The sequence below is a fragment of the Equus quagga genome, chromosome 6 (genome assembly GCF_021613505.1).
Source record: "Equus quagga isolate Etosha38 chromosome 6, UCLA_HA_Equagga_1.0, whole genome shotgun sequence".
Taxonomy (NCBI): domain Eukaryota; kingdom Metazoa; phylum Chordata; class Mammalia; order Perissodactyla; family Equidae; genus Equus; species Equus quagga.
Window position 1 is genome coordinate 55,161,598 of NC_060272.1, and position 24,409 is coordinate 55,186,006.

General features: G+C 39.1%; 1 protein-coding gene across 1 annotated transcript in view; it reads left to right on the forward strand.

Annotated features, from left to right (window-relative positions):
• Positions 1-22,927, forward strand: part of DNAJC15 (DnaJ heat shock protein family (Hsp40) member C15) — an 88,418-nt gene extending 65,491 nt beyond the window's left edge. The window contains exon 6 of the mRNA XM_046665076.1: positions 22,695-22,927. Coding sequence (XP_046521032.1) covers positions 22,695-22,765 — 71 coding nt within the window. The 3' untranslated portion in view covers positions 22,766-22,927. The remainder of the gene's footprint in view (positions 1-22,694) is intronic.
• Positions 22,928-24,409: the final 1,482 nt, after the last annotated feature.

A 24,409-nucleotide genomic window follows, 5' to 3' on the forward strand; every position in this document is an offset into this window, starting at 1 on the left:
TCGGTTTGCCAAAATTTTGTTGAGGATTTTTGCATCTATGTTCATCAGTGATATCGGCCTGTAGTTCTCCTTCTTTGTGTTGTCCTTGTCAGGTTTGGGGATCAGAGTGATGTTGGCTTCATAGAATGTGTTAGGGAGTACTCCATCTTTCTCAATTTTCTGGAACAGTTTGAGAAGAATAGGTATTAAGTCTTCTTTGAATGTTTGGTAGAATTCTCCAGAGAAGCCGTCTGGTCCTGGACTCTTGTTTTTGGGGAGGTTTTTGATTACCGTTTCTATTTCCTTACTTGTGATTGGTCTATTCAGATTCTCTATTTCTTCCTGATTCAGTTTGGGGAGATTGTAGGAGTCTAGGAATTTGTCCATTTCTTCCAGGTTGTTCAATTTGTTGGCATATAGTTTTTCATAGTATTCTCTTATGATCCCTTGTATTTCATTGGTATCTGTTGTGATTTCTCCTCTCTCATTCCTAATTTTATTTATTTGCGATTTCTCTCTTCTTGATGAGTCTGGCTAAAGGTTTGTTGATTTTGTTAATTTTTTCGAAGAACCAACTCTTTGTTTCATTGATCCTTTCTATTGTCTTTTTTGTTTCAATATCGTTTATTTCTGCTCTTATTTTTATTATTTCCCTCCTTCTACTGACTCTGGGCTTTGTTTGTTCTTCTTTTTCTAGTTCTGTTAGGTGTCGTTTGAGGTTGCTTACGTGAGCTTTTTCTTGTTTAGTGAGGTGAGCCTGTATTGCGATGAATTTCCCTCTTAGGACTGCTTTTGCTGCATCCCAAATGATTTGGTATGTCGTGTTCTCATTTTCATTTGTCTCCACATAAAATTTGATTTCTTCTTTAATTTCTTCAATGATCCATTGTTTGTTGAGAAGCGTGTTGTTTAGTCTCCACATTTTTGCACCTTTCTCTGCTTTTTTCTTGTAGTTGATTTCTAGTTTAATAGCATTATGATCAGAAAAGATGCTTGATATTATTTCAACTCTCTTGTATTTATTGATGTTTGCTTTGGTTCCCAAAATATGGTCAATCCTTGAGAATGTTCCATGTGCACTTGAGAAGAATGTGTAACCTGCTGTTTTTGGATGAAGTGTTCTATATATATCTATTAAGTCCATCTGGTCTAATTTTTCATTTAATTCTATTATTTGCTTGTTGATTTTCTGTCTGGATGTTCTGTCCATTGGTGTTAATGGTGTGTTGAGGTCCCCTACTATTATCGTATTGTTGATGTCTTCTTTTAGTTCTATTAAGAGTTGCTTTACAAATTTTAGTGCTCCTGTGTTGGGTGCGTATATATTTATAAGTGTTATGTCTTCTTGGTGGAGAGTCTCTTTTATCATTATATACTGTCCCTCTTTGTCTTTCTTTATCTGTTTTGCTTTGAAATCTACCTTGTCTGATATTAGTATAGCGACGCCTGCTTTCTTTTGTTCATTATTAGCTTGGAGTATTGTTCTCCATCCCTTCACTCTGAGTCTGTGTTTGTCTTTGGGGCTGAGGTGTGTTTCCTGGAGGCAGCATATTGTTGGGTCTTGTTCTTTGATCCATCCTGCCACTCTGTGTCTTTTGATTGGGGAGATCAATCCATTTACATTTAGAGTGATTATTGGGATGTGGGGGCCTACCACTACCATTTTGTGTCTTGTTTTCCGGTTTTCTTCAGTTTCCTTTGTTTCTCGTCCCGTGGTTTAATCTGTTCTGATGAAGAGCTGCTACTCTCTGTTGTTGTCCTTCTACTTATCTCCTCTGCTCTTGGTTTTGTAGCCCCTTTCCTTTTTTGGATTTTTCAGGAATGAGGGTTTTCCTGAGGATTTCCTGAAGAGGAGGTTTTGTGGCAATGAACTCCCTTAATTTTTGTTTGTCTGGGAAAGTTTTTATTTCTCCATCGTATTTGAAGGATATTTTCACTGGGTAGAGAATTCTCGGCTGTAGATTTTTGTCCTTCAGATTTTTGAATATATCATTCCACTCTCTTCTAGCCTGTAAAGTTTCTGCTGAGAAATCTGCTGATAGCCTGATGGGGGTTCCTTTGTAGGTTAGTTTCTTTTGCCTGGCTGTCCTTAGTATTTTCTCCTTGTCGTTGACTTTTGCTAGCTTCACTACTATATGCCGTGGAGTTGGTCTTCTTGCATTGATAAAGTTTGGAGATCTATTGGCTTCTGTCACCTGAAGATCCATCTCTCTCACCAGATTTGGGAAGTTCTCAGCCATTATTTCTTTGAATAGGCTTTCTTCCCCTTTCTCCTTCTCTTCTCCCTCTGGTATACCTATAATCCTTACGTTGCATCTCCTAATTGTGTCTGATAATTCTCGGAATGTTTCTTCATTTCTTTTTAGTCTTACTTCTCTCTCCTCCTCTGCCTGCAGCAATTCTATATTGCCATCTTCCAAATTGCTAATTCTTTCCTCCATATTATCGGCCCTACTGTTCAGTGCATCTAGATTTTTCTTAATCTCCTCTATTGTGTTCTTCATTTCCAATATTTCTGTTTGGTTCTTCTTTATCATATCAAACTCTTTTGTGACATAGCTCCTGAACTCGTTGAGTTGTCGGTCAGAATTCTCTCTTAACTCATTGAGTACTTTAATGATGGCTGTTTTGAAGTCATCATCATTTAGGTTATATATCTCATTTTCTTTGGGATTGTTTTCTGTGTATTTGTTATTTTCCTTCTGTTCTGGAGATTTAATGTATTTTTTTCATATTGCTTGATGTTGTTGATTTGTGCCTCTGCATAGAGATAGAGTTTAGTTGCTCCTTTCACTTGTTTCTGCTGCTGCAGTGGGGGAGCAGCTGTTTATACTGCACCAACCAGGATCCCTATCCACAGTTGCTAACTGGGCCTGGGCCCCTCCTCGTAGTCACAGTGGTCCTTTGGATTCCCTCCTCTGCCGTGGGGGCCGTCACAGGGAGGCTTCAGGCTGCTGGTGCCTACTGTTGCAGCCCACCTAGACGTGCTCCCTCCTTGGGGTCTGCAACGGTGTTATGGGCTTTTCCAGCGGCCAGGGGTGGGATCACTTATATTTGTCGCTCAGTCACTGTCGGCACCCACAAAATCTCACTTGTCCACTATGGGTCGCAGGAGAGCTATTGGCATCTTCTACAGTCTGTGGTTAGTTCACCTAGCTATGCTACTTTTGTCCCGGGGTCTTCCAGCCTTGTGGCTGCCGGATGGGTGCTTTCTACTAGTGCTGTGCAATGGCTTTCCCTGAGGCTGCTGTGAGCCTGTAGGCTTTCCCCCTAGGCTACGGAGCTGGGTCGCTGGAACTCCACCCAGCCCCAGTCCTGTTCCCCAGGAACTCGGGGAGCACTTTGCCCTGTCTTGGGGGATAGCCGGAGATCCTGATTTCAGTGGTAGCTGGTCAGCTGCTGCCCTGCCTGATATTCTCCTCTCTGGGACCCTCCTGGTGTTGTGGATGCTGGGCGTGGCCCCTCCGCTAATAGCAGACAGAGAGTTTTGTCTGCTGCCCGGGCAGAACTCTGGAGCTTCCCCTCCGCGCTGCAGGGCCGGCCTATGGAGCTCCCCCTAGCCCCAGTCCTCTCCGAGATCTCCAGCAATCCCTTACCCCACAGGGCGGGCAACGCCAGCTGGGGGTCACCTCGCCCTCTGGGGTTCTCTCCAGGACTTTCCCGGAGTTGTGAATGCTGGGCATAGCACCTCCGCTAATGGCAGACAGAGAGTTTTGTCTGCTGCCCGGGCGGAACTCCAGAGCTTCCCCTCCGGGCCCCGGAGACGGCCTCTGGAGCTTCACCCAGCCCCAGTCCTCTCTGAGATCTCCGGCAATCCCTAGCCCCACGGGGCGGGCAACGGCAGCTGGGGGTCACCTCGCCCTCTGGGATTCTCTCCGGGACTTTCCCGGAGTTGTGAATGCTGGGTGTGGCCCCTCCACTAATGGCAGACAGAGAGTTTTGTCTGCTGCCCGGGTAGAACTCTGGAGCTTCCCCTCCGGGGTGTGGAGCTGGCCTCTGGAGCTTCACCCAGCCCCAGTCCTCTCCAAGATCTCCGGCAATCCCTAGCCCCACGGGGCGGGCAACGGCAGCTGGAGGTCACCTCGCCCTCTGGGATTCTCTCCGGGACTTTCCCGGAGCTGTGAATGCTGGGAGTAGCCCCTCTGCTAATGGCAGACAGAGAGTTTTGTCTGCTGCCCGGGCAGAACTCTGGAGCTTCCCCTCCAGGGCGCGGAGCCAGCCTCTGCAGCTTTACCCAGCCCCAGTCCGCTCCGAGATCTCCGGCAATCCCTAGCCCCACCATGCAGGCAGTGGCAGCCGGGGGACCTCCGTACCCTCAGTGATTCTCTCTGGGACCCTCCGGGCGCCGTGAACACTAGGCGGGATCTCCCCGCCAATGGCGGGGAGAGACTCTCCCCGCGGGCTCAGGTGTGTAACTCTAGAGTTTCCCTCTGCATTTAGGAGTAATTGAGGGGGGTTTAGGTAGGGTTCTGGTCACCTGTTTCCACTGTCGCTCCTCTGTTGTGTGCTCGCTCCTGCCCTAGAAGTGTGTTGATCTTCTGGGGGCGTCCGTTGGAAGTAAGCCGCTTGCAGGTACTAGGCTGTTCGGTCGGGGTCGGAGAGTTTTCACCTATTTCCACATCCTCCCGGAGGAAAGTCCGTCCGCCTTCTGATGTATAGTCGCGTGGGTCTCTCAGACGCCCTGAGATGCTGTCTGGATATCCTTTGTTAAGTGATAAGTGTCCAAATAATTGTAGACTCGAAGGGGGAGAGACAAAGAGGACTACTCACGGCGCCATCTTGGATCCTCCCTCCATGATAAATGATTTTTAATCTTTTTGCTTTCAATCTCTTTGTGTCTTTGAATCTAACGTGTGTCTCCTGTAGACAACATTTAGTTGAATCATGTTTTTTTAATCCAATCTGACAACCTTTTCATTGTTTGAATTATTTAACACATTTATATATAATGTTATTATTGATATAGTTGGATTTGTGTCTGCATTTACTTTTTGTTTTCTATGTCTTGCATCTTTTTTCTCCTCTATTATTCCTCCTTTGCTGCTTTCATTTGCATTGAGTGAATATTTTCTAATGTAGTATTTTAATGTTATTAAATTTTTTCACTATTTTTGAGTGTTTTTTAAGTTACTGCACTAGCATTTACTAAATACATCTCAATTTATCAGATCAGCTTCAGATTTATACTAGGTTAATTCCAATAATATATAGAAACATTGCTCCTATATAGCTCTATTCTCATTTCCCTCTTTTTATGATTTTATTGTTATAGATATTATATCCACAAATGTTGCAAACCCAACAGTATATTAGAGTTATTACTTTACTATTTGCTGTTATTTTCTGAGTCCACAATGGCTTTGCTCCCACCCATCTCCTTTGTGCTGTTTCTAGCAAATATATTATGCATATATTATATTTCTATATGTTATAGTCCCAACAATACATATTATATTATTACATATTATTTTATATAATTGCCTTTTCAATCAGTTAAGAAAGAAAAATATGCATTTGTATTGCTTTTTATGATTTCATTGTCCTTTACCAGTGCTCTTTGTGTGTGTGGTTACCATTTGAGGTCATTTGCTTTCAGCCTGAAGAGCTTCCTTTACTGATTCGTCTAAAGTGGGTCTGCTAACAAATATTTTCAGTTTTTTAAATCTGGAATAGTGCTTGTTTTGCCTTCATTTCTGAATGACAGCTGAGTATAGGATTCTTGGTCAACAGTTTTTTCTTTGAGCTTTCATTATGTCATTCCACTACCTCTGACCTCCATTGTTCTGCTAAGTCAGCTGTTAATCTTGTTGAGGGTTCCTTTGTAAGCGACACATTGTTTTTCTGTTGCTACTATTAAAAGATAAACTGAGACATACTAAAATTTTTAAGAGTTTATTTGAGCAAAAATCTGTTCAAAGTAGGCAGCACCCAATCAGACGTGATTAGGAGCCCTCTACTGACAGGAGCTGAGGGAAGTACTTTTATAGAGAAGAGGCAGAAGAAAGCAAGGAAATTATTTGATTGGCTGTGACTTAAACATTTGCTGTATTTGAAAAACCTACTTGGCTGTTTGTCATTAGTTCTCTGTAGGCTTTGATTAGTTAACATTGAGGGATTTACAGGCTTAGGTTTTGGTTTTTTTACACAGGCTACTAAGGCATTTAAAGCCACCTCAGTTAATGGCCTTTTTAAGTCAGTTTAACAGTACTTTCCAAATTTTCTCCTTGTCTTTGACTTTTAGCGTTTTTACTATGATGTGTCTGTTTTTAGATCTCTTTTTATTTATCCTACTTGGAATTTATTGAGGTTCTTGGAAGTGTAGGTTATTGTTTTTCAATAAATTTGGGAAGTTTTTAGCTATTATTTCTTTAAAGAGTTTGCTTTTTCTTTTTTTCTCCTCTCCTTCTGGTACTCCCATTACATGTATATATGTGGGCTTAGTGATGTTCCACATTTCCCTGATGCTCTGTTCTTTTTTCTTCATTTTTCTCTCTGATCTTTGGCTTGCATAATTTCAATTGCTGTTATGTTCAAGTTCACTAATTCTTTCTTATGCCAGTGCAACTTTACTCTTGAGCCCCTCTGGTGATTTTTTAAAATTTCGATTCTGTGAATATATAATGGCTGCTTTGGAATCTTTTTCCATTAATCCAACATCTGGTCACTCTGACAGTTTCTCTTGCTGCTTTGTTCATGATGTGTGTATGGGTCATATTGTCATACTTTCCTGTTTCTTTACATGCCTTGTAATACTTTGTTGGAAATTGAACATTTTAAATTTTATATTATAGCTGCTCTGGGTACGGCCCCCACACACCCAAGGAGTGCTTGTGATTGTTTGTTTATTTGTTTAGTAACTGGCTGGATTATTTTAGTGAAGTCTATACCCACCCACCACCTACCCCCACAGTGTTCAGTCTGTTACACTGCTCCTCAAGGAGGCACAGTTTTGAGTATGCCCTCAGTCACCCTGGGATAACAGTGGTACTGGTAGGACTCTGTTACTCTTTCCTTCATTACACCCAACTGTTGAACTCCGCTAATTGCTGACCAGTTGCTCACTTGTTACCAACAATCCCTGCAACATAAATTTCTACAAACTGGTACCACTAAATTGTAATACCTTTGATAGTTTCCGAGGTCAGTGTTTGATATATATATTCTGACCCCAGGAGCTGTCGTATTCCCTAGTTCTTTCCTGTGAACTGACCTATAGTCTAAGCTGTATCTTCATTAGATTCATGAATCTCTTCCCAATTACCTTTCATCAGAACCTCCACTGTCCTTGTACTATCCCTGAGAGCACCCTCCATATTCTGTTTCAAAGAAAGTCAGTTCCTTTGCAAAGAGATAAGGAACTGTCTGTTTTATGCCTGTTTCTTCTGCAGGCGAAATCTCTGCCCAGGCTCTGGAGCTGGGGGTGGGAACTATGGCAAGCTTCTCTCTGAAGAAAACCCCCACTCTTGGGGGCTGGCCCCGTGGCCGAGTGGTTAAGTTCCAGCGCTCCGCTGCAGGCGACCCAGTGTTTCGTTGGTTCGAATCCTGGGCGCGAACATGGCACTGCTCATCAAAACCACGCTGAGGCAGCATCCCACATACCACAACTAGAAGGACCCACAACAAAGAGTATACAACTATGTACTGGGGGCTTTGGGGAGAAAAAAGGAAATAAAATAAAATTTAAAAAAAAAAAAAAGAAAACCCCCACTCTAGATGCTTAGCATGCAATAGAGGGGAATAAGCCTGAGGTCTTCTTGGCTTGCCTCTCCTAGTGTGGAGCCACCTTGCTTAGGGACTAGGAGAAGGGCTAGTGAGGTCCCAGTATTTTTTTTTTTTTTGAGGAAGATTAGCCCTGAGCTAATGTCTGCTGCCAATCCTCCTCTTTTTGCTGAGGAAGACTGGCCCTGAGCTAACATCCGTGCCCATCTTCCTCTACTTTATATGTGGGATGCCTGCCACAGCAGGGCTTGACAAGTGTTGCCACGTCCGCACCCAGGATCTGAGCCAGTGAATCCCAGGCCGCCGAAGTGGAACATGCGAACTTAACTGCTGTGCCACTGGGCCGGCCCCAAGGTCCCAGTATTCTAAGGGAGCCATGCCAAGATAGAGCTTCTGTTCCACTTGCCTGGGACTTAGCCTCAGCATCAGGCATCTCGGGGCAGGAAGAGAAATACAGAAGTCCTGTTCCTCCTGGAAAGAAAGCCCTCGGCCCAGGAGCTGGGGAGAGCGGAACCTTGTCTGTGTTCTTGGCTGCAGCAGTCCAGCATGGAGTCTTGCCTTGCTAAGCTGGGAAGGGAGAAGGAGGGAGCCGTTTTGGTTCAAATACTATAGCTTCCTACCTTTCTTAACAAATTTTCTTAGATTTTCTTAAATAGATGTTGGTTTTTTATTTTTGCTTTTAAGATCATTGCTGGAGGCTTCACTTGGTTAGAGTTGTTTATATAGTTTTCACCAGTTTCACTGGGGAATAGGTCAGTGGAACTCCTCATGCCAGAAATCAATCTCTGATCTGCCTTCACATGATTTTAGTGTTTTTCTTTTAAGAAAGGTGGGTGACCTTTAAGAACCCTTCAAATCAGCAGATGGCAGTACTTGTTAGTTCTGTCTTACAGTTTTGGGATGTAGACAATTCATAATTTTTAATGAGAAGTAAGGAACATACAAAAATTGGTGATCAGAGCTGCCTAAGAAAGATCCAAGGATAAAATAGAAATTGTGTCTTCTTTTTTTGTTGTTTTATTTCTTTATTTTTATTGAGGTGGTGATAGTTTACAACATTGTGAAATTTCAGTTGTACATTATTATCTGTCGGTCACCATATAGGTGTGCCCCTTCACACTTTGTGCCCACCCTACATGCCCTGTCCCCTGGTAACCACTAAATAGTTCTCTTTGTCCATGTGTTTGTTTATCTTCCACATATGAGTGAAATCATACAGTATTTATGTTTTTCTGTCTGGCTTATTTCGCTTAACAGTACCCTCAGTGTCCATCCATGTTGTTGCGAATGGGATGATTTTGTGATCTTTTTTTGGCTGAGTAGTATTCCATTGTATATATGTACCACATCTTGTTTATCCAGTCATCTGTCAGTGGGCACTTGGGTTGCTTCCATATCTTGGCTATTGTGAAAAATACTGCAATAAACATGGGGTGCATAAGTCTCTTTGAATTGTTGATTTCGAGTTCTTTGGATAGATACGCAGTAGTGGGATAGCTGGGTCATATGGCATTTCTATTTTTAGTTTTTTGAGAAATCTCCATACTGTTTGCCATAGTGGCTGCACCAGCTTGCATTCCCACCAGCAATGTATGAGGGTTCTGTTTTCTCCACATCTCCAACATTTGTTATCTTTTGTCTTTGTTATTATAGCCGTTCTTATGGGTGTAAGATGATATCTTAGTGTAGTTTTGATTTGCATTTCCCTGATGACTAGTGACGTAGAGCATCTTTGCATGTGCGTATTTGCCATCTGTATATTTTCTTTGGAGAAATGTCTGTATCCTCTGCCCATTTTTTGATCGGGTTGTTGGATTTTTTGTTGTTCAGTTGTGTGAGTTCCTTATATATTATGGAGATTAACCCTTCATTGGATATATGATTTGCAAGTATGTTTTTCCTAGTTGGTGGGTTGTCTTTTCGTTTCGATCTTCATTTCCCTTGACTTTTAGAAGCTCTTTAGTCTGATGAAGTCCCGCTTGTTTATTTTTTCTTTTGTTTCCCTTGTCTGAGAAGACATAGTGTTCAAAAAGATCCTTTTAAGACCGATGTCAAAGAATATACTGCCCATATTTTCTTGCAGAAGTTTTATGGTTTCTGGTTTACCTTCAAGTCTTTGATCCATTTTGAGTTTATTTTTGTGAATGGCATAAGAGAATAGTCTACTTTCATTATTTTACATGTGGCTGTCCAGTTTTCCCAGCACCATTTGTTGAAGAGACTTTCCTTTCTGCATTGTATGTTCTTAGCTCCTTTCTTGAAGATTAGCTATCCGTAGATGTGTGATTTTATTTCTGGGCTTTCAGTTCTGTTCCATTGATCTGTGTGCCTGTTTTTGTGCCAGTACCATGCTGTTTTGATTATTATAGCTTTGTAGTATATTTTGAAGTCAGGGATTTTGATGCCTCCAGCTTTGTTCTTTTTTCTCAGGATCACTTTAGCAATTCAGGGTCTTTTGTTGCCCCACATGAATTTTAGGATTCTTTGTTCTATTTCCATGAAGAATGTTGTTAGGATGCTGATTGTGATTGCATTGAATCTGTACATTGCTTTAGGTAGTATGGCCATTTTAACTATGTTTATTCTTCCAATCCATGTGCATGGAATGTCTTTCCATTTCTTTATGTCGTCATCAATTTCTTTCAGTAAAGTTTTGTAGTTTTCATTGTATAGGTCTTTCACCTCCTTTGTTAAGTTTATTCCAAGATATTTTATTCTTTTTGTTGCAGTTGTGCGTAAGGTTGTGTTCTTAAGTTCTCTGTTAGTTTGTTATTAGAGTTAGAAATGCAACTGATTTTTGTAAGTTGATTTTGTATCCTGAAACTTTTCTGTAATTATTGATTATTTCTAATAGCTTTCCGATAGAGTTTTTAGAGTTTTCTACATATAAAATCATGTCATCTGCAACAATAATAGTTTCACTTCTTCATTGCCTATTCGGATTCCTTTCATTTCTTTTTCTTGCCTAATTGCTCTGGCCAGAACCTCCAGTACTATGTCAAATAAGACTTGTGTGAGTGGGCACCTTTGTCTTATTCCTGTTCTCAGAGGGATGGCTTTCAGCTTTTGCCCATTGAATATGATGTTGGCTGTGGGTTTGTCATATATGGCCTTTATTATGTTGAAGTACTTTCCTTCTATACCCATTTTATTGAGAATATTTATCATAAATGGATGTTGGATATTGTCAAATGCTTTCTCGGCATCTGTTGAGATTTTCATGTGGATTTTGTTCATCGTTTTGTTAATGTAGTGTATCACATTGATTGATTTGCTGATGTTGAACCATCCCTGTGTCTCTGGTATAAATCCCACTTAGTCATGGTGTGTCATCTCTTTAATGTATTGCTGTATTTGGTTTGCCAATATTTTGTTGAGGATTTTTCATCTATATTCATCAGCAATATTGGCCCCTAATTTTCTTTCTTTGTGTTGGCCTTGTCTGGCTTTGGTATCAGGGTGATGTTGGCCTCATAGAATGTGTTAGGAAGTGTTCTGTCTTCCTCAATTTTCTGTAATAGTTTGAGAAGAATGGGTATTAAATCTGCTTTGAATGTTTGGTAGAATTCTCCAGAAAAGCCATCTGGTCCTCGACTTTTATTTTTGGGGAGGTTTTTGATTACTGTTTCAATCTCTTTACTTGTGATTGGTCTATTCAGATTCTCTATTTCCTCTTGATTCAGTTTTGGGAGGTTATAAGTGTCTTGAGAATATATCCATTTCTTCTGGATTGTCCAATTCTTTGGCATATGGTTTTTCATAGTATATAATCTTATAATCTTTTGTATTTCTGTGGTATCCATTGTAATTTCTCCTCTTTCATTTTTAATTTTATTTATTTGAGCCTTCTCTCTTTTTTTCTTCATGAGCCTTGTTAAGGATTTGTCAATTTTGTTTATCTACTCAAAGAACCAGCTCTTTGTTACATTGATCCTGCGGACTGCCTTTTTTGTTTCAACTTCATTTATTTCTGCTCGAATTTTTATTAATTCCCTCTTTCTACTGACTTTGGGCTTTGTTTGTTCTTTTTTTTCTGATTCTGTTAAGTGTAGTTTGAGATTGCTTATTTGAAATTTTTCTTATTTGTTAAGGTGAGCCTGTATGGTAATGAATTTCCCTCTCAGGACCAATTTTGCTGCATCCCAAATGAGTTGGCATGGTGTGTTTTCATTTTCATTTGTCTCCAGATAATTTCTGATTTCTCCTTTAATTTCTTCAATGATCCATTTGTTGTTCAGTATCACATTGTTTAATCTCCACCTCTTTGCCCCTTTCCCGTGTTTTTTCTCGTAATTGATTTCTAGTTTCATAGCATTATGGTCAGAAAAGATGCTTGATATTGTTTCAATCTTCTTAAGTTTATTGAGTCTTGCGTTGTTTCCCAACATATGGTCTATCCTTGAGAATGTTCCATGCGCACTTGAGAAGAATGTCTAACCTGCTGTTTTTGGAGTGTTCTATATATATCTATGAAGTCCATCTGGTCTAGGTTTTCATTTAATTCTGCTGTTCCCTTGTTGATTTTCTGTCTGGATGATCTATCCATTGGTGTAAGTGAAGTGTTGACGGCCCCTACTATTATTGTGCTGTTCTTAATACCTCCTTTTAGGCTTGTTAATAGTTGCTTTATGTACTTTGGTGTGCCTGTGTTGGGTGCATAATAGTTATTAGTTAATGTCTTCTTGGTGGAGTGTCCTTTTTATCATTGTATACTGCCCCTCTTTGTTTCTCTTTACCTGTTTTGTCTTGAAGTCTACTTTGTCTGATATAAGTATGATGACACCTGCTTTCTGTTGTTCACCATTAGCTTGGAGTATTGTCTTCCACCCCTTCACTCTGTTTGTCTTTGGGGCTGAGATATGTTTCCTGGAGGCAGCATATTGTTGGCTCTTGTTTTTTAATCCATCCTGCCACTCTGTCTTTTGATTGGAGAATTCAATTCATTTACAGTTAGAGTGATTATTGATATATGAGGGCTGAATGTTGCCATTTTATCACTCATTTTCCAGTTCTCCTGCATTTCCTTTGTTTCTCATCCCATGTATTTTGGACTACCAATTCAGTTAGTTAGTTTTCTATGCTGGTTTTCTTAGTTTTCTCCTTATTTGTCATTTGTGTCTCTGTTCTAATTATTTGTTTAGTGGTTACCATGTGGTTTGTGTAAAACATCTTGTAGATGAGATGGTCTGTTTTCTGATAGCATCTTATTTCCTTAGACTAAGCTGGTGCCATTCCTTTCCTCTTCCTCTTCTAAGTTGTTATTGTCACGTCTTATTTCATCTTGCGTTCTGAGTTTGTGGTTAAAATGACAAGATTATATCTATTTTTGGTGTTTTCCTTCCGTTTATCTTTAATGTTGTACTTAAGCATTTGCTAGCCTGTTCTGATGGAGAGCTGCAGTTTTCTGATTTTGTCTATCTACTTATCTCCTTGCTCAGGGTTTTGTAACCCCCCCCCACTTTTTTTTCAGGTATGAGAAGCTTCTTCAGGATTTCTTGCAGGGGGATTCTTGTTGTGGTGAACTCTCTTAACTTTTGTTTATCTGGAAAAATTGTTATTTCTCCATCATATTTGAAGGCTATTTTTGCTGGATAGAGTATTCTTGCCTGAAAATTTTTGTCTTTCAGAATTTTGAATATATCATTCCGCTCTCTCCTAGCCTGTGGGGTTTCTACTGAGAAATCCGCTGACAGCCTGATAGGGGTTCCTTTGTAGGTTGTTTTCTTCTGCCTTGCTGCCCTTAATATTTTTTCTTTGTCATTAACTTTTGTCACACTTACTACTATATGCCTGGGTGTTGGTCTTTTACATTGATAAGGTTTGGAGATCTATTGGCTTCTGTCACATGGGGTTTCTAGCTTTTTCCCCTGGTTTGGGAAGTTCTCAGCTATTATTTCTTTGAACAAGCTTTCTGCTCCATTCTCCTACTCTTCTCCCTCTGGGACACCTATAATTCTAATCTTGCATTTACTAATTGAGTTGGATATTTCTCAGAAAGTTTCTTCATTTCTTTTTAGTCTTAGTTCTCTTTCCTCCTCCATCTGAACCATTTCTATATTCCTGTCCTCCAGACTACTGATTCTACTATCCATAATATCAGCTCTACTGTTCAGGGAGTCGACATTTTTCTTTATCTCATCCATTGTGTTTTTCACCTCCAGCATTTCTGATTGGCTCTTCCCTATAGTTTCAAGCTGTTTTGTGAAGTAACTCCCGAACTCATTGAACTGTCTGTCTGCATTCTCTTTTAACTCGTAGAGTTTTTAAATGATAGCTATTTTGGATTCTTTGTGATTTAGGTTATAGATTTCTGTGTCTGCAGGATTGATTCCTGGGTACTTGTGATTTTTCTTCTTTTCTGGAGATTTAATATATTTTTTCATACTGCTTTATGGCATGGATTTGTGCTTCCACATGGAGATAGAATTTGGTTGCAGCTTCCACTTGCTGCCGCTTTGGGGAGGGGGCAGGAGCTGTGTAATCTACACCCACCAGGATCCCTCTAGGCTGTGCCTTAATGAGCCTGGGCCACTCCTTGGGATTGCAGAGGCCCTGTGGAGTCTCCCACCAACTGTAGGAAGAATCATGTGGGGTCTCTGGGCTGCTGTGCCTGCTCCCATAGACCTGCCCAGATGTGCTCCTCCCTTCAGGACCACAGTGGTGTTATGGGCTTTTGAGGCAGCTGGGAGCTTGTTTACCCAGACTTACAGCTCTGCCACTGTCTGGTGCTAGGTTGTACCAGCTGTTGTGCTTGGTGGATGGGCCTCCCTGCTGGATCTGAGCCAGCACTGCTCCCTGGGACCGTGGTGGGATTGTGAACTCTCCCACTGGTCAAGAGTGATCACACAGGGGCTCAGGGCTGCTGCCACCTTCTCCCAGAATCCTGCCAGTCGTATGGCCCCTTCAGGGCTGCTGTGATGCTATAGACATTTATGGCACCTGGGGGCACTTTTGCCTGGGCCTCAGATACACCGCCATCTGATCCTAGGTCGCACCAGCCTTTGTGCTTGGTGGATGGGGCCTCCCCACTGGAACTGAGCCTGAGTCTCTCCCTGGGGCTATGGTGGAACTGTGGGTTTTTCTGCTGGACCAAGGAGCAGTCACGCTAGGGCTCAGGGTTGTTACTCCCTGCTCCCGCAGTCCTGCTTGGTCGCACTTACCCCTTCGGGGCTGCAGCAGAGCTATGGGCATTTAAGGCAGCTGGTGATTTGTTTGCCTGGGCTCACAGTTGTGCCGTGGTCTGCTCCTGGGTTACAGCGGCCTTTGTGTTTGGTGGGCACGGCCTCCCCACCGGGTCTGAGCCCAAGTCACTCCCTTGGGCTGTGGTGGGACTGTGGGCTTTCCCACTGCACCAAAGAGCAATCGTGGGGGGCCCAGGGCTGCTGTTGCCTGTTTCCACAGTCATGCCAAGGTGCACGCCCACCCTCAGGGCTGTGGCGGTGCTATGAGCACTTCAGCCAGGAGAGCAGTAGCTTGCGGGTATTGGGCTGTCTGGGGGCCAGAGAGTGTTCACCATTTCCACCACCTGCCCAGGAGCAGTCCATCCACCTTCCAATGTAAAGCAGCATGGGTCTCTCAGGCATCCTGGGCTACTATGTGGGTGTCCTCCGTTGATCAATGAATGCCCATTTAGTTGTAAGTTTGAAGGGAGCGAGACAAAGGAACCTCTCACTCTGCCATGTTGCTTGGAACTTGCATCTTCTTAATCATCAGGTTGGTGTGCTAATTAACTCACATTAGTAATAAGTTATATCTGACTTTGAAACAGTTGTTAATTGTAGAATATTTGCTTATTTTCTCTGGTTAGGCGCTGGTTAGGATTTTTTACTCAGATATTTTGCAGATGTTTATTTATTTTTAAAGCACCCATTCTTAACCCACTTGTTTACCTGTTTTCTATATCTCTCGAGTGGTTTTACTTCTGTAAAGCTGGCATTTGATGCAAGAAAATAATAGAATCGTGACTAATCACTTTTCCCCTCCTCCTCAAAGACACATCTCAAGTCCCATCTGTGTGCTCAGAGCTGTGTTGATAATACAGAGAGATTTAAGGCATGATTGCTCTTTAAGGTATTTATTACATAGGTAAATAGACGTATGCTTTAAAAGATATATCGCAATGCATGATTTCAATTTTCTCAAGAAGGAAGAGGACCTGGGATGGGATTACAGGCTTGAAGAGAGTAGAAAAAGTTTACAACAACCACTTGTTTAATATGGTAGAACTTTAATAAGCAAAGAATCTTGCTTCCTGGGAATCCTGGCTCCACTTCATATCAGTGCTGTGGCTGGTGCTGGGCAAGTTACTAAACATTTTTGTGTTTCAGTCTCTTTATGTAATGAAAGTAAGAATTGAGCAACTACAAAGGATGGTTGGAAGAACCAGATGAAATAATATTATTAGAATAATGCCTAGTCACTATCCTCATCACCATGGTCTTGATCATAGGTTTACAGAGCCCCAGTGATTTTTGGACAGTATGAATTTGTAGTGTCATCAGACTACATGGAGATCAACATATCTCCAGTATTAGTTTTTCAATAAACTTTTAAAAATTGAAATATACATTTGTAACAGTACACTGATCATAAATATACAACTCAATGAATTGTCACAAAGTGAACGCATTTATGTAGCCAGTACTCAGATTAAGAAATAAAACCATGTAGCAACTCTCTTCGTGTACTTTCCCAATCACTCCCCGCTCCCCAAAGGTACCACTATCCTGGCTTTTGGCTTTTTGGCTTTTCCTGTTTTTGAACTTTGTATATAAAGTAGAATCATATCATGTGTAGTCTTCTGTGTTTGTCGTCTTTATTCTTTTTGTATTATCTTTGTGAGATTTATTCATGTAGTGGTGAATGCCGTAGTAGTAATTTGTTCATTTTTGTTGTGGTACAGTATTCCATCCTATGAATATCCTACCATTTACCCACTTTTTCTTCTGGGTTGTCTCTTTTTCTTACTCACTTTTGGGGGCATCATATATTCTGGTATTCTAGATATGAATCCTTTGCATTGCAAATATCTTCTCTCTGTGGCTTGCTTTTGCCTACTCTTAATGGTGTCCATTCATAAACAGAAATTCTTAATTTTAATATAGTCCAGTTTTTCAAACTTTTCTTCTCCACTTAGTGCCTTTCTTGTTTTGTTTAAGAAGTTTTTGCCTGTCTCAAGGTCATGAAGATAATTTCTGGAACCTTTATTATCTTACATAATTATATCTGTAATAAGCTGGAATCGATTTTTGTATATGATGTGATATAAGGGCAAAGTTTCGATTATTTTTATATAGGTATTCCACTGGTCCAGCGTTATTTATTGAAAAGGGTATTCTTTCCCCCAGTGACCTGCAGTCTTACCTTGTTATAAGTCAAGTGACCAAATATTTATGGAAATGTTTCTATATTTTCTCTCTTTTTCCATTGGTCAGTTTCTTTATACTTGTGCCAGTACCACACTGTTTTAATTTGTGTGGCTTTATAACAAATCCTTATTTCTGGTAGTATAAATCCTTCAAATTTTTTGTTATTTAAGATTTTTTGACTATGTTTGGCCCTTTGCATTTTAATATATATCAGGAATTATCTTGTCAGTTTGCTTGTGCACATGTGCAGGCACACAAATACCAATTCACACGCAAACCTCCTGGAGTTATGACTGGGATTGCTATGAATCTGTAGCTCTATTTAGGGAGAATTGATATCTTTCAAATTTTGAATTTTCCAATCCATGAACAGACGTATCTCTCCATTTATTTGGGTCATCTTTATTTCAACAAGGTTTTTCAGTTTTCTGGGTGGTAGTCATATGTATAATTTGTTAAATTTATTCCTAGGTGTTGATTTTTTAAATTCTACCATAAGTTGTGTTGCTTAAAAAATTTGTATTGTATATTTATTTCTATGACATAAAAATTGATATTTATATGTATTGCTATTTTATCCAGCAACTTGTTAAATTTATTTATTAATTCTATGATTTTGTCTTTAGATCCTTTTAGATTTTCTACACAGTCGTGTCATTTATGAAGAACAATTTCTTTCCTCTTTCTTTCTAATCCTTGTTTCTTTTTTTATTGGGAACAGAGGGGAGCATTTATTACAATGACTAGAACCTCCTATAATATGGTGTTAAATAGCAATGATGATAGTAGGTATCCTTTTCTCGTTGCTGATCTCAGAGCCAAAGGTTTCAACACTTTACTGCTAAGTATGATGTTTGCTATACTTTTGGATAACTTCTATCATGTAAAAGAAGTTTCCTTCTATTCTTAGTTTACTTAAAGTTTTTATTGTGAATGTGCATTGAGTTTTCTGCATCTACTGAGGTGATTATATGACATTTATTCTTCATTTTGTTAATGTGATGAATTACATTGATTAATTTTTAATGTTAAAGCCAGTCTTGGATTCCTGATATAAACCTAACTTACTATGATATCTAGCCTGATTTGATAAGCTAGTGTTTTGTTTGATTTTGCGTCTGTGTTCATCTTATGCTATTTTCATCAAGGTTTGTTACCAAAGATATGCTAGCCTAATAAAAAGAGTTGAAATGCGTTTTCTTTTTCTTCCATTTTTTGGAAAAATATCACTGATAAAACTATCTTGGCTAGGCTTTTTAATTGTGGGAAGGTTTTTAATTACAGATTCAATTTCTCAAATGGATGTTATTCTTTTGATTTTCCATTTCTTCTTATATCAGCTTTGATATGTTTTTCCTAGAATTTATTTCATTGAAATTTTAAATGCTTTGGTATGAAGTTGATTAGTTTTTCCAGAGAACCAACCTTTGACTTTGCTAATTCTCTGGAATGCTCATTTCTATTTTAATATTTTCCTTAATGCATAGGTTATTTACAAGTATACTGATTAATTTCCAAACAGTGGGATCCCCTAGATCTGTTTGTTACGGATTCCCAGATTGTGTCCACTATAGTCAATTAGTATACTTGATTTCAGAACTTCTCAAACTGTCTGTGATGCAGAACTTGTTTTTTCCCCAATTTCTATTGGACTGGCAACTTTTGTAAAATATAATAAAAATGAATTTATTAGAAAATTGAAATAAAAAATATACGTAAGATTTAAGCCCCAGTTTTTTATTATTAGGTTCTATAGATACACACTACTATATCACAGGCTGTTTTTTTGGTGGGGGGGATGAGGAAGATTGTCCCTGAGCTAACGTCTGTGCCAGTCTTCCTCTATTTTGTATGTGGGATGCTGCCACAGCATGGCTTAATAATCAGTGCATAGGTCTGCAGCTGGGATCTGAACCTGTGAGCCCTGGGTTGCCAAAACAGAGCACGTGAACTTAACCACTATGCCACCAGGCCAGCCCTGATCAAATGGCTATAATAATTTTTAAATACTTATTCTCAATTTCTAAACCTATCTAGTTGCGGTCCAGCAACACTTGTAAACCAGCTCTAGTCCATGGAACACACAACCAATAGCACTGCTTACTGTGATTTGAGTCTTTGAAGTTTGTTGAGACTTCCTTTGTAGCCTAGCACATGGTCAACTTCAGTAAGTGTTCCACGTGCAGTGTAACAGAAGATGTATTGCACACTGGTAGGGTGGAATCATTCATGTATGTCATTTAGATCAAGTGTGTTCATGTTTTTCAACTTTTTGATATTCTTATTAGTTTTTCTTTTTGTCTAATTGTTCTTCCATGGATTACTGAGAAAAGTATATTAAATCTCCCACTGATTGTGGATTTGTGTATTTTTCCTTTTGGTTCTGTCCATTTGTTCCTTATATATCTTGAGGCTCTATTATTAGGTATATTCAAATTTACGGTTGCTTTGTCTTATAAGTAGATTGACCCTTTTAACACTATGAAATTTCCCACTTTGTCTCTAATATTGCTTTTGCCTTAAAGTGTACGTCATCTGATAAGTAGTATAGCATTGCCAGCTTTATTTCTGTTACTGTATGTCTTTTTATATTCTTTAAAAAAAAAATCTCTTGTAACCAACATTTAGTTTGCTGGTTTATTTATTAATTAACTATATTGAGATATAATTTACATACGATAAAATCTATCTATCTAAATACACAGTTTGATGAGTTTTGACAAATGTCATCCATGTAACCACTAACATAATCAAGACACAGAACATTTCAAAACTTAGAAGGTTCCCTGGTGCCCCTTTCTTTGCCAATCCCTACCCCTTGGGCAATCACCATTTTATTTTCTGCTACTATAGATTAGATATGTCTTTTCTAGCATTTCATATCTCATCACAATACATTTTCTTTTTTTTAAAGATGGGCATCTGAGCTAACACCTGTTGCCAAATTTTTTTTTTTTTTTTTGCTTTTTCTCCCCAAACCCCTCCCGCCCCCGTAGGTAGTTGTACATTCTAGTTGTGAGTCTTTCTAGTGGTGGCGTGTGGGACGCCACCTCAGCGTAGCCTGATGAACGGTGCTGTGTCCACACCCAGGATCCGAACTGGCAAAACCCCGGGCCGCCAAAGCGGAGCACGTGAACTTAACCACTCAGCCACAGGCCGGCCCCACAATGCATTTCCTTTATCTCTAAGATCTTAGCCCTTAAGACCTGACTGACTTGGTAGACCTCCCGTGCTTTCATACTAATGTGTTATATTTTATTCAACTCTTCTAGTTGGTGTCAATGAGATGGTTGAACTAAAACATAATAGTTCTTGATAACTAAAAGCAGAACAGCTCCAGGAGTATTTAGTGGGAGTACAAAGGTAGAGATCAAGTGGTGAGAAAGGAATATTCTAATTAAATGCAATCCAGATGATTCCCCCAAGAAATTTGAGCAGGGTTGAAAGATTCAAAAGTATTTTATTTCTATTAATATAGGATATGTGTCCTAGTCAAGATTCAGTGCCAGAAACTAGATATTTTAAGCAGGAGAGCATTAAGTATAGGGAATTAGTGCTTACAAATTGTTGGAACGTCTAAGGAATAAATTCTAGACTTGGCCTACAAGAATGAACCCCCAAATAATTATAGAGTTGCTCTGTCAGGGAGGCTCTTACCTCATAGACTGCCACTGGAACTGTACCAAAAGCGTAGTTGCTTCTGCCACTACACCATGATCTTGTTTGCTAGTAGTAATAATAAAGAGGCCCAGCAAGAAAGCCTTTCTCACTTCAGCCTTCTGAATCTCACAAGATTGCCGTTTACTGATAGATCCTAATTTGAATCCAACACTACCAGAAGGGAATATAACAATTGTTGTTTTTGACTTAGGAACTTTTCCAGGTTTTAGGAAGATAGAATGAGGGTAGAATGAGAGCCAAACCAGTTTCTACCATGCACATAAATTAAAAGTCCAGTGTCTCTCTAACTTAAAGAGGGTGAGTGGTAATTCAGTGTAATTCTGAACAAACTGTCAATTTTTTTCTGACATTGCCATCAATAAATATAATGTTTACTGACACTTTCGATTTTCTGTGCCTTTGATTTTTTTTCTGTCTGCTAAATGAGCGTATCATGGCCTGTGATTTAAATATCCAGAATGCTTATCAGTCAATTAAAGATTATGTTTGAGTTCAATTAACATTTTAATGTTTGTTAAGGACATATAAGATGCCTGGCATTACCATGGTAACTCTAAAAATTTAAACAGCTTACCAAGATTGACATTATCCAAGATCATTTTCAAAGATAATCATAAAACCAGTTTATTTCCTAACCAAATACGTATGGAACTTTAATCAACTTCATTTGTAATTCTTATTGTATGTTTAAGGATACTCTATGATACAGTCCCAAAGTGCTCGATTCAGATCTTGATATGAAAATGTCAGTGGTATGCTCCAGGGCAAAAAGCTAAATATAGCTTCCTCCAGCATTGCCCTTTCTACTGCAGCACCATGTTTGTTGATCTGTTTTCTGTACTTTATTTTTCCTTTATAAAGTGGGTGGCTTTATCTAGGCCTTTTATTGATATCAATAAAAGGCCTAGATAAAGTCAGGACAATTTACATACCAATACCATCTAGATATTTTTGATTTGTTGTAAGCTACTGAGGTCTTATGATGTTTTCAATAGCTATAGATGGTTTGTACTCAAGGGAATGATAAAAAATAAAAACAGAAAGAGACTGGTGAACTGTAATATGATTGTTAGCTCAAGCATTAAGCAATGAAAGTGCTCAGGACTGGAAGTCAGAAGGCATACAATGCTTACATAGCTTTTATGTGATGGTTTGGGGCTAGTATTTTTGTATGTTAGATAGGTTCTGTTTGTGATTAATAATGATTCTGAATTTGAAATTCACCTCAGTTTTCCTCTTGGTGTTTGCATTAGAAAGATACAAAGAACTCTAAAAAAGAACTGACTTTATTTTAGGGCATAGGAAATCTAAGACTGTACTCCATAAGTATTCTAATAGGATCATTTCAGAGAACAGGGAGCATTTCCTTTAACATTAGTTTTATTATCTTTCATATGTATTACTAATATGATTTTTAGAACAAGATAGTACATAGTTGCCTTTTCTAACATGTATTTTATTTTTATGAAAATATAGGGTTCGATAAGACTCTGAAAGATCCCTTGGGTTGCTTTATCTCCTTCAGAAAGATACCCTCCTTCATGGATGAATATTCTTCTCTTTAGAAAAAAAGTCTTGGAGAAGACCATTATTTTATTTACCTAACCATCGGTTTAATTTCAGAAAATTCTCTGGTCAGATAGGTAAAGGGTGATGTCTGACCAAAGAAAAATTTGCATGTTTTTCAAATTATTCATGATCATAACTTTCTTTCATTATTCTTCTCAGAGGTTATCTTTGATTGTTGGGGATGTGTAGTGCTTCACTAAACAAATTTAATTTATGCTGTTGTGGTTTCTAGTCAGCTTATAAAATAATTTGTCAGAGGATGAATATGTGGGAAAATATCAGAGAATTCTAATTAAGAGCATTTTTTTTAATTTGAAATTTTTTAAAATGTCAGTGATGAAATGTGTTCAATGCATTTATTTTTCTTTGTTCTCGCAGGTGGATCTCCTTACTTAGCAACCAAAATAAATGAAGCAAAAGACTTGCTGGAAGCAACCACCAAACATTGATTGATACTCAAGGACACTCTGAAGGAAAAGAAGGGGGAACTTAAAAAAAAGAATTCTGCAAATTAATCTAAACCCTAGCCTTCATAATTTCATACGTGTACCTATTACAAATATTTATTCCACAGTTAAGCTATATAATAATAAAAGATTAATAATCTGTCATTTTATCATCTTTAAAGAAATAACTTAAAATTCTATAACTGATCTTTTTCCTTATTTTCTTCCTTTTTTAAGGCTTTTTATTCTGTTAGTCCTAAGTATGTCACCCCCACCTCAAAAGTGTGATCATCAGTAATATAACTGGGATTTATGAGCAATGAATAGAAATTTTCGTACTGCTTCTATTTTTTACTGCTTATGCTTCTTACCCACAATGTTTCCTGAGAGGAATTTAGTACTCTGCCTATGTAAGGTGCTTTAAATGTTTTGAAACCAAACACTGGTTGCCACCTCATGGGGAAATGATCTGAAACTTAATGGAATTTACTAAATGGTGTCTTATAAAGTAATGGCTAGGACTTTTTAAAGAACTCTGCTCTCTCTGGAGACCCTGTAGCTGAAGCATGAGAACTTAGAGAGCTACTGAAATGATTAAAGATTTACAAAATGAGCCCTGTGAGGAAAGACTGAAAGAGCCAGTAGAAGTCTGAGGAATTCGTATTTAATTATGGTCTTCTGGTACTGTATATTTATTCAATTATTCATTCTACAAATATTTATTGACCACCTATAATGTGTAAGACACTGTAGTGGATCCTCTGAGAGTTACAGGTGTGAACCGGTCGTGGATCTGACCCAAAGGAGCTTAGATTTAGAGGAAAGATAAATCACATGAATACTATTAGAGAGATACAGATTATATGCTAACGAAGTTCAAAAGAAGAAAAGAATGTTTTAAACTGAGAGCATCAGAGGGAGCTTCATAGAATAAATGGCATAGAGCTGGGCTTGAAAAACAATAAGAGATACACCATATGATTGGTGAATCAGAGTTGTTTCCCCTCAGGTCAGTCCGAATTAGCAGAAATAGAATATATTAATTAGTGTGATTAGAGTACAGAGTTTTTCAAAAACAAGGGATAGACACGTGGTCTTGTCTGGCCCTATAGTTTACGCTGCATTAAATTTTCTCAAAACAGCCCCGGGTCATCATCAGTTTAATCCAAAGGTGAGAAAACAGCTTCAGATACAGTATACCAGCATTATTCTCCAGTACTCTTCTTTACAGATCCTGGGTTCATCTTGGGTAAGCTGAGCTACTGTATTTCATTTATCTTAAAATACTTTTTTAATATTGTAGATACATCTTTCAATTTATGACATCCTGTAGTTCGGGAGTTCTCAACATTGGTAATATTGACATATGGAGCTGAGTAATTCCTCTTTGTGGGAAGCTCTTCTGTGCTTTGTAGGATAATTAGCAACATCCATGCTTATACCTCTAAAGGCCAGTAGCACGCACCCCTTCAGTTGTGACAACCAAAAATGTTTGCAGACATTACCTGATGTTCCTTGGAGGGCAAAATCACCTCTATTTGAGAGCCACTGCTGTGAATGTTAAGTATTTTTTCTTTTGGTACATAAAATAATGGCCTGACTTAATGAATCTTAGAGTCACTAAAATATGGTTCTTGGTGTACAGTC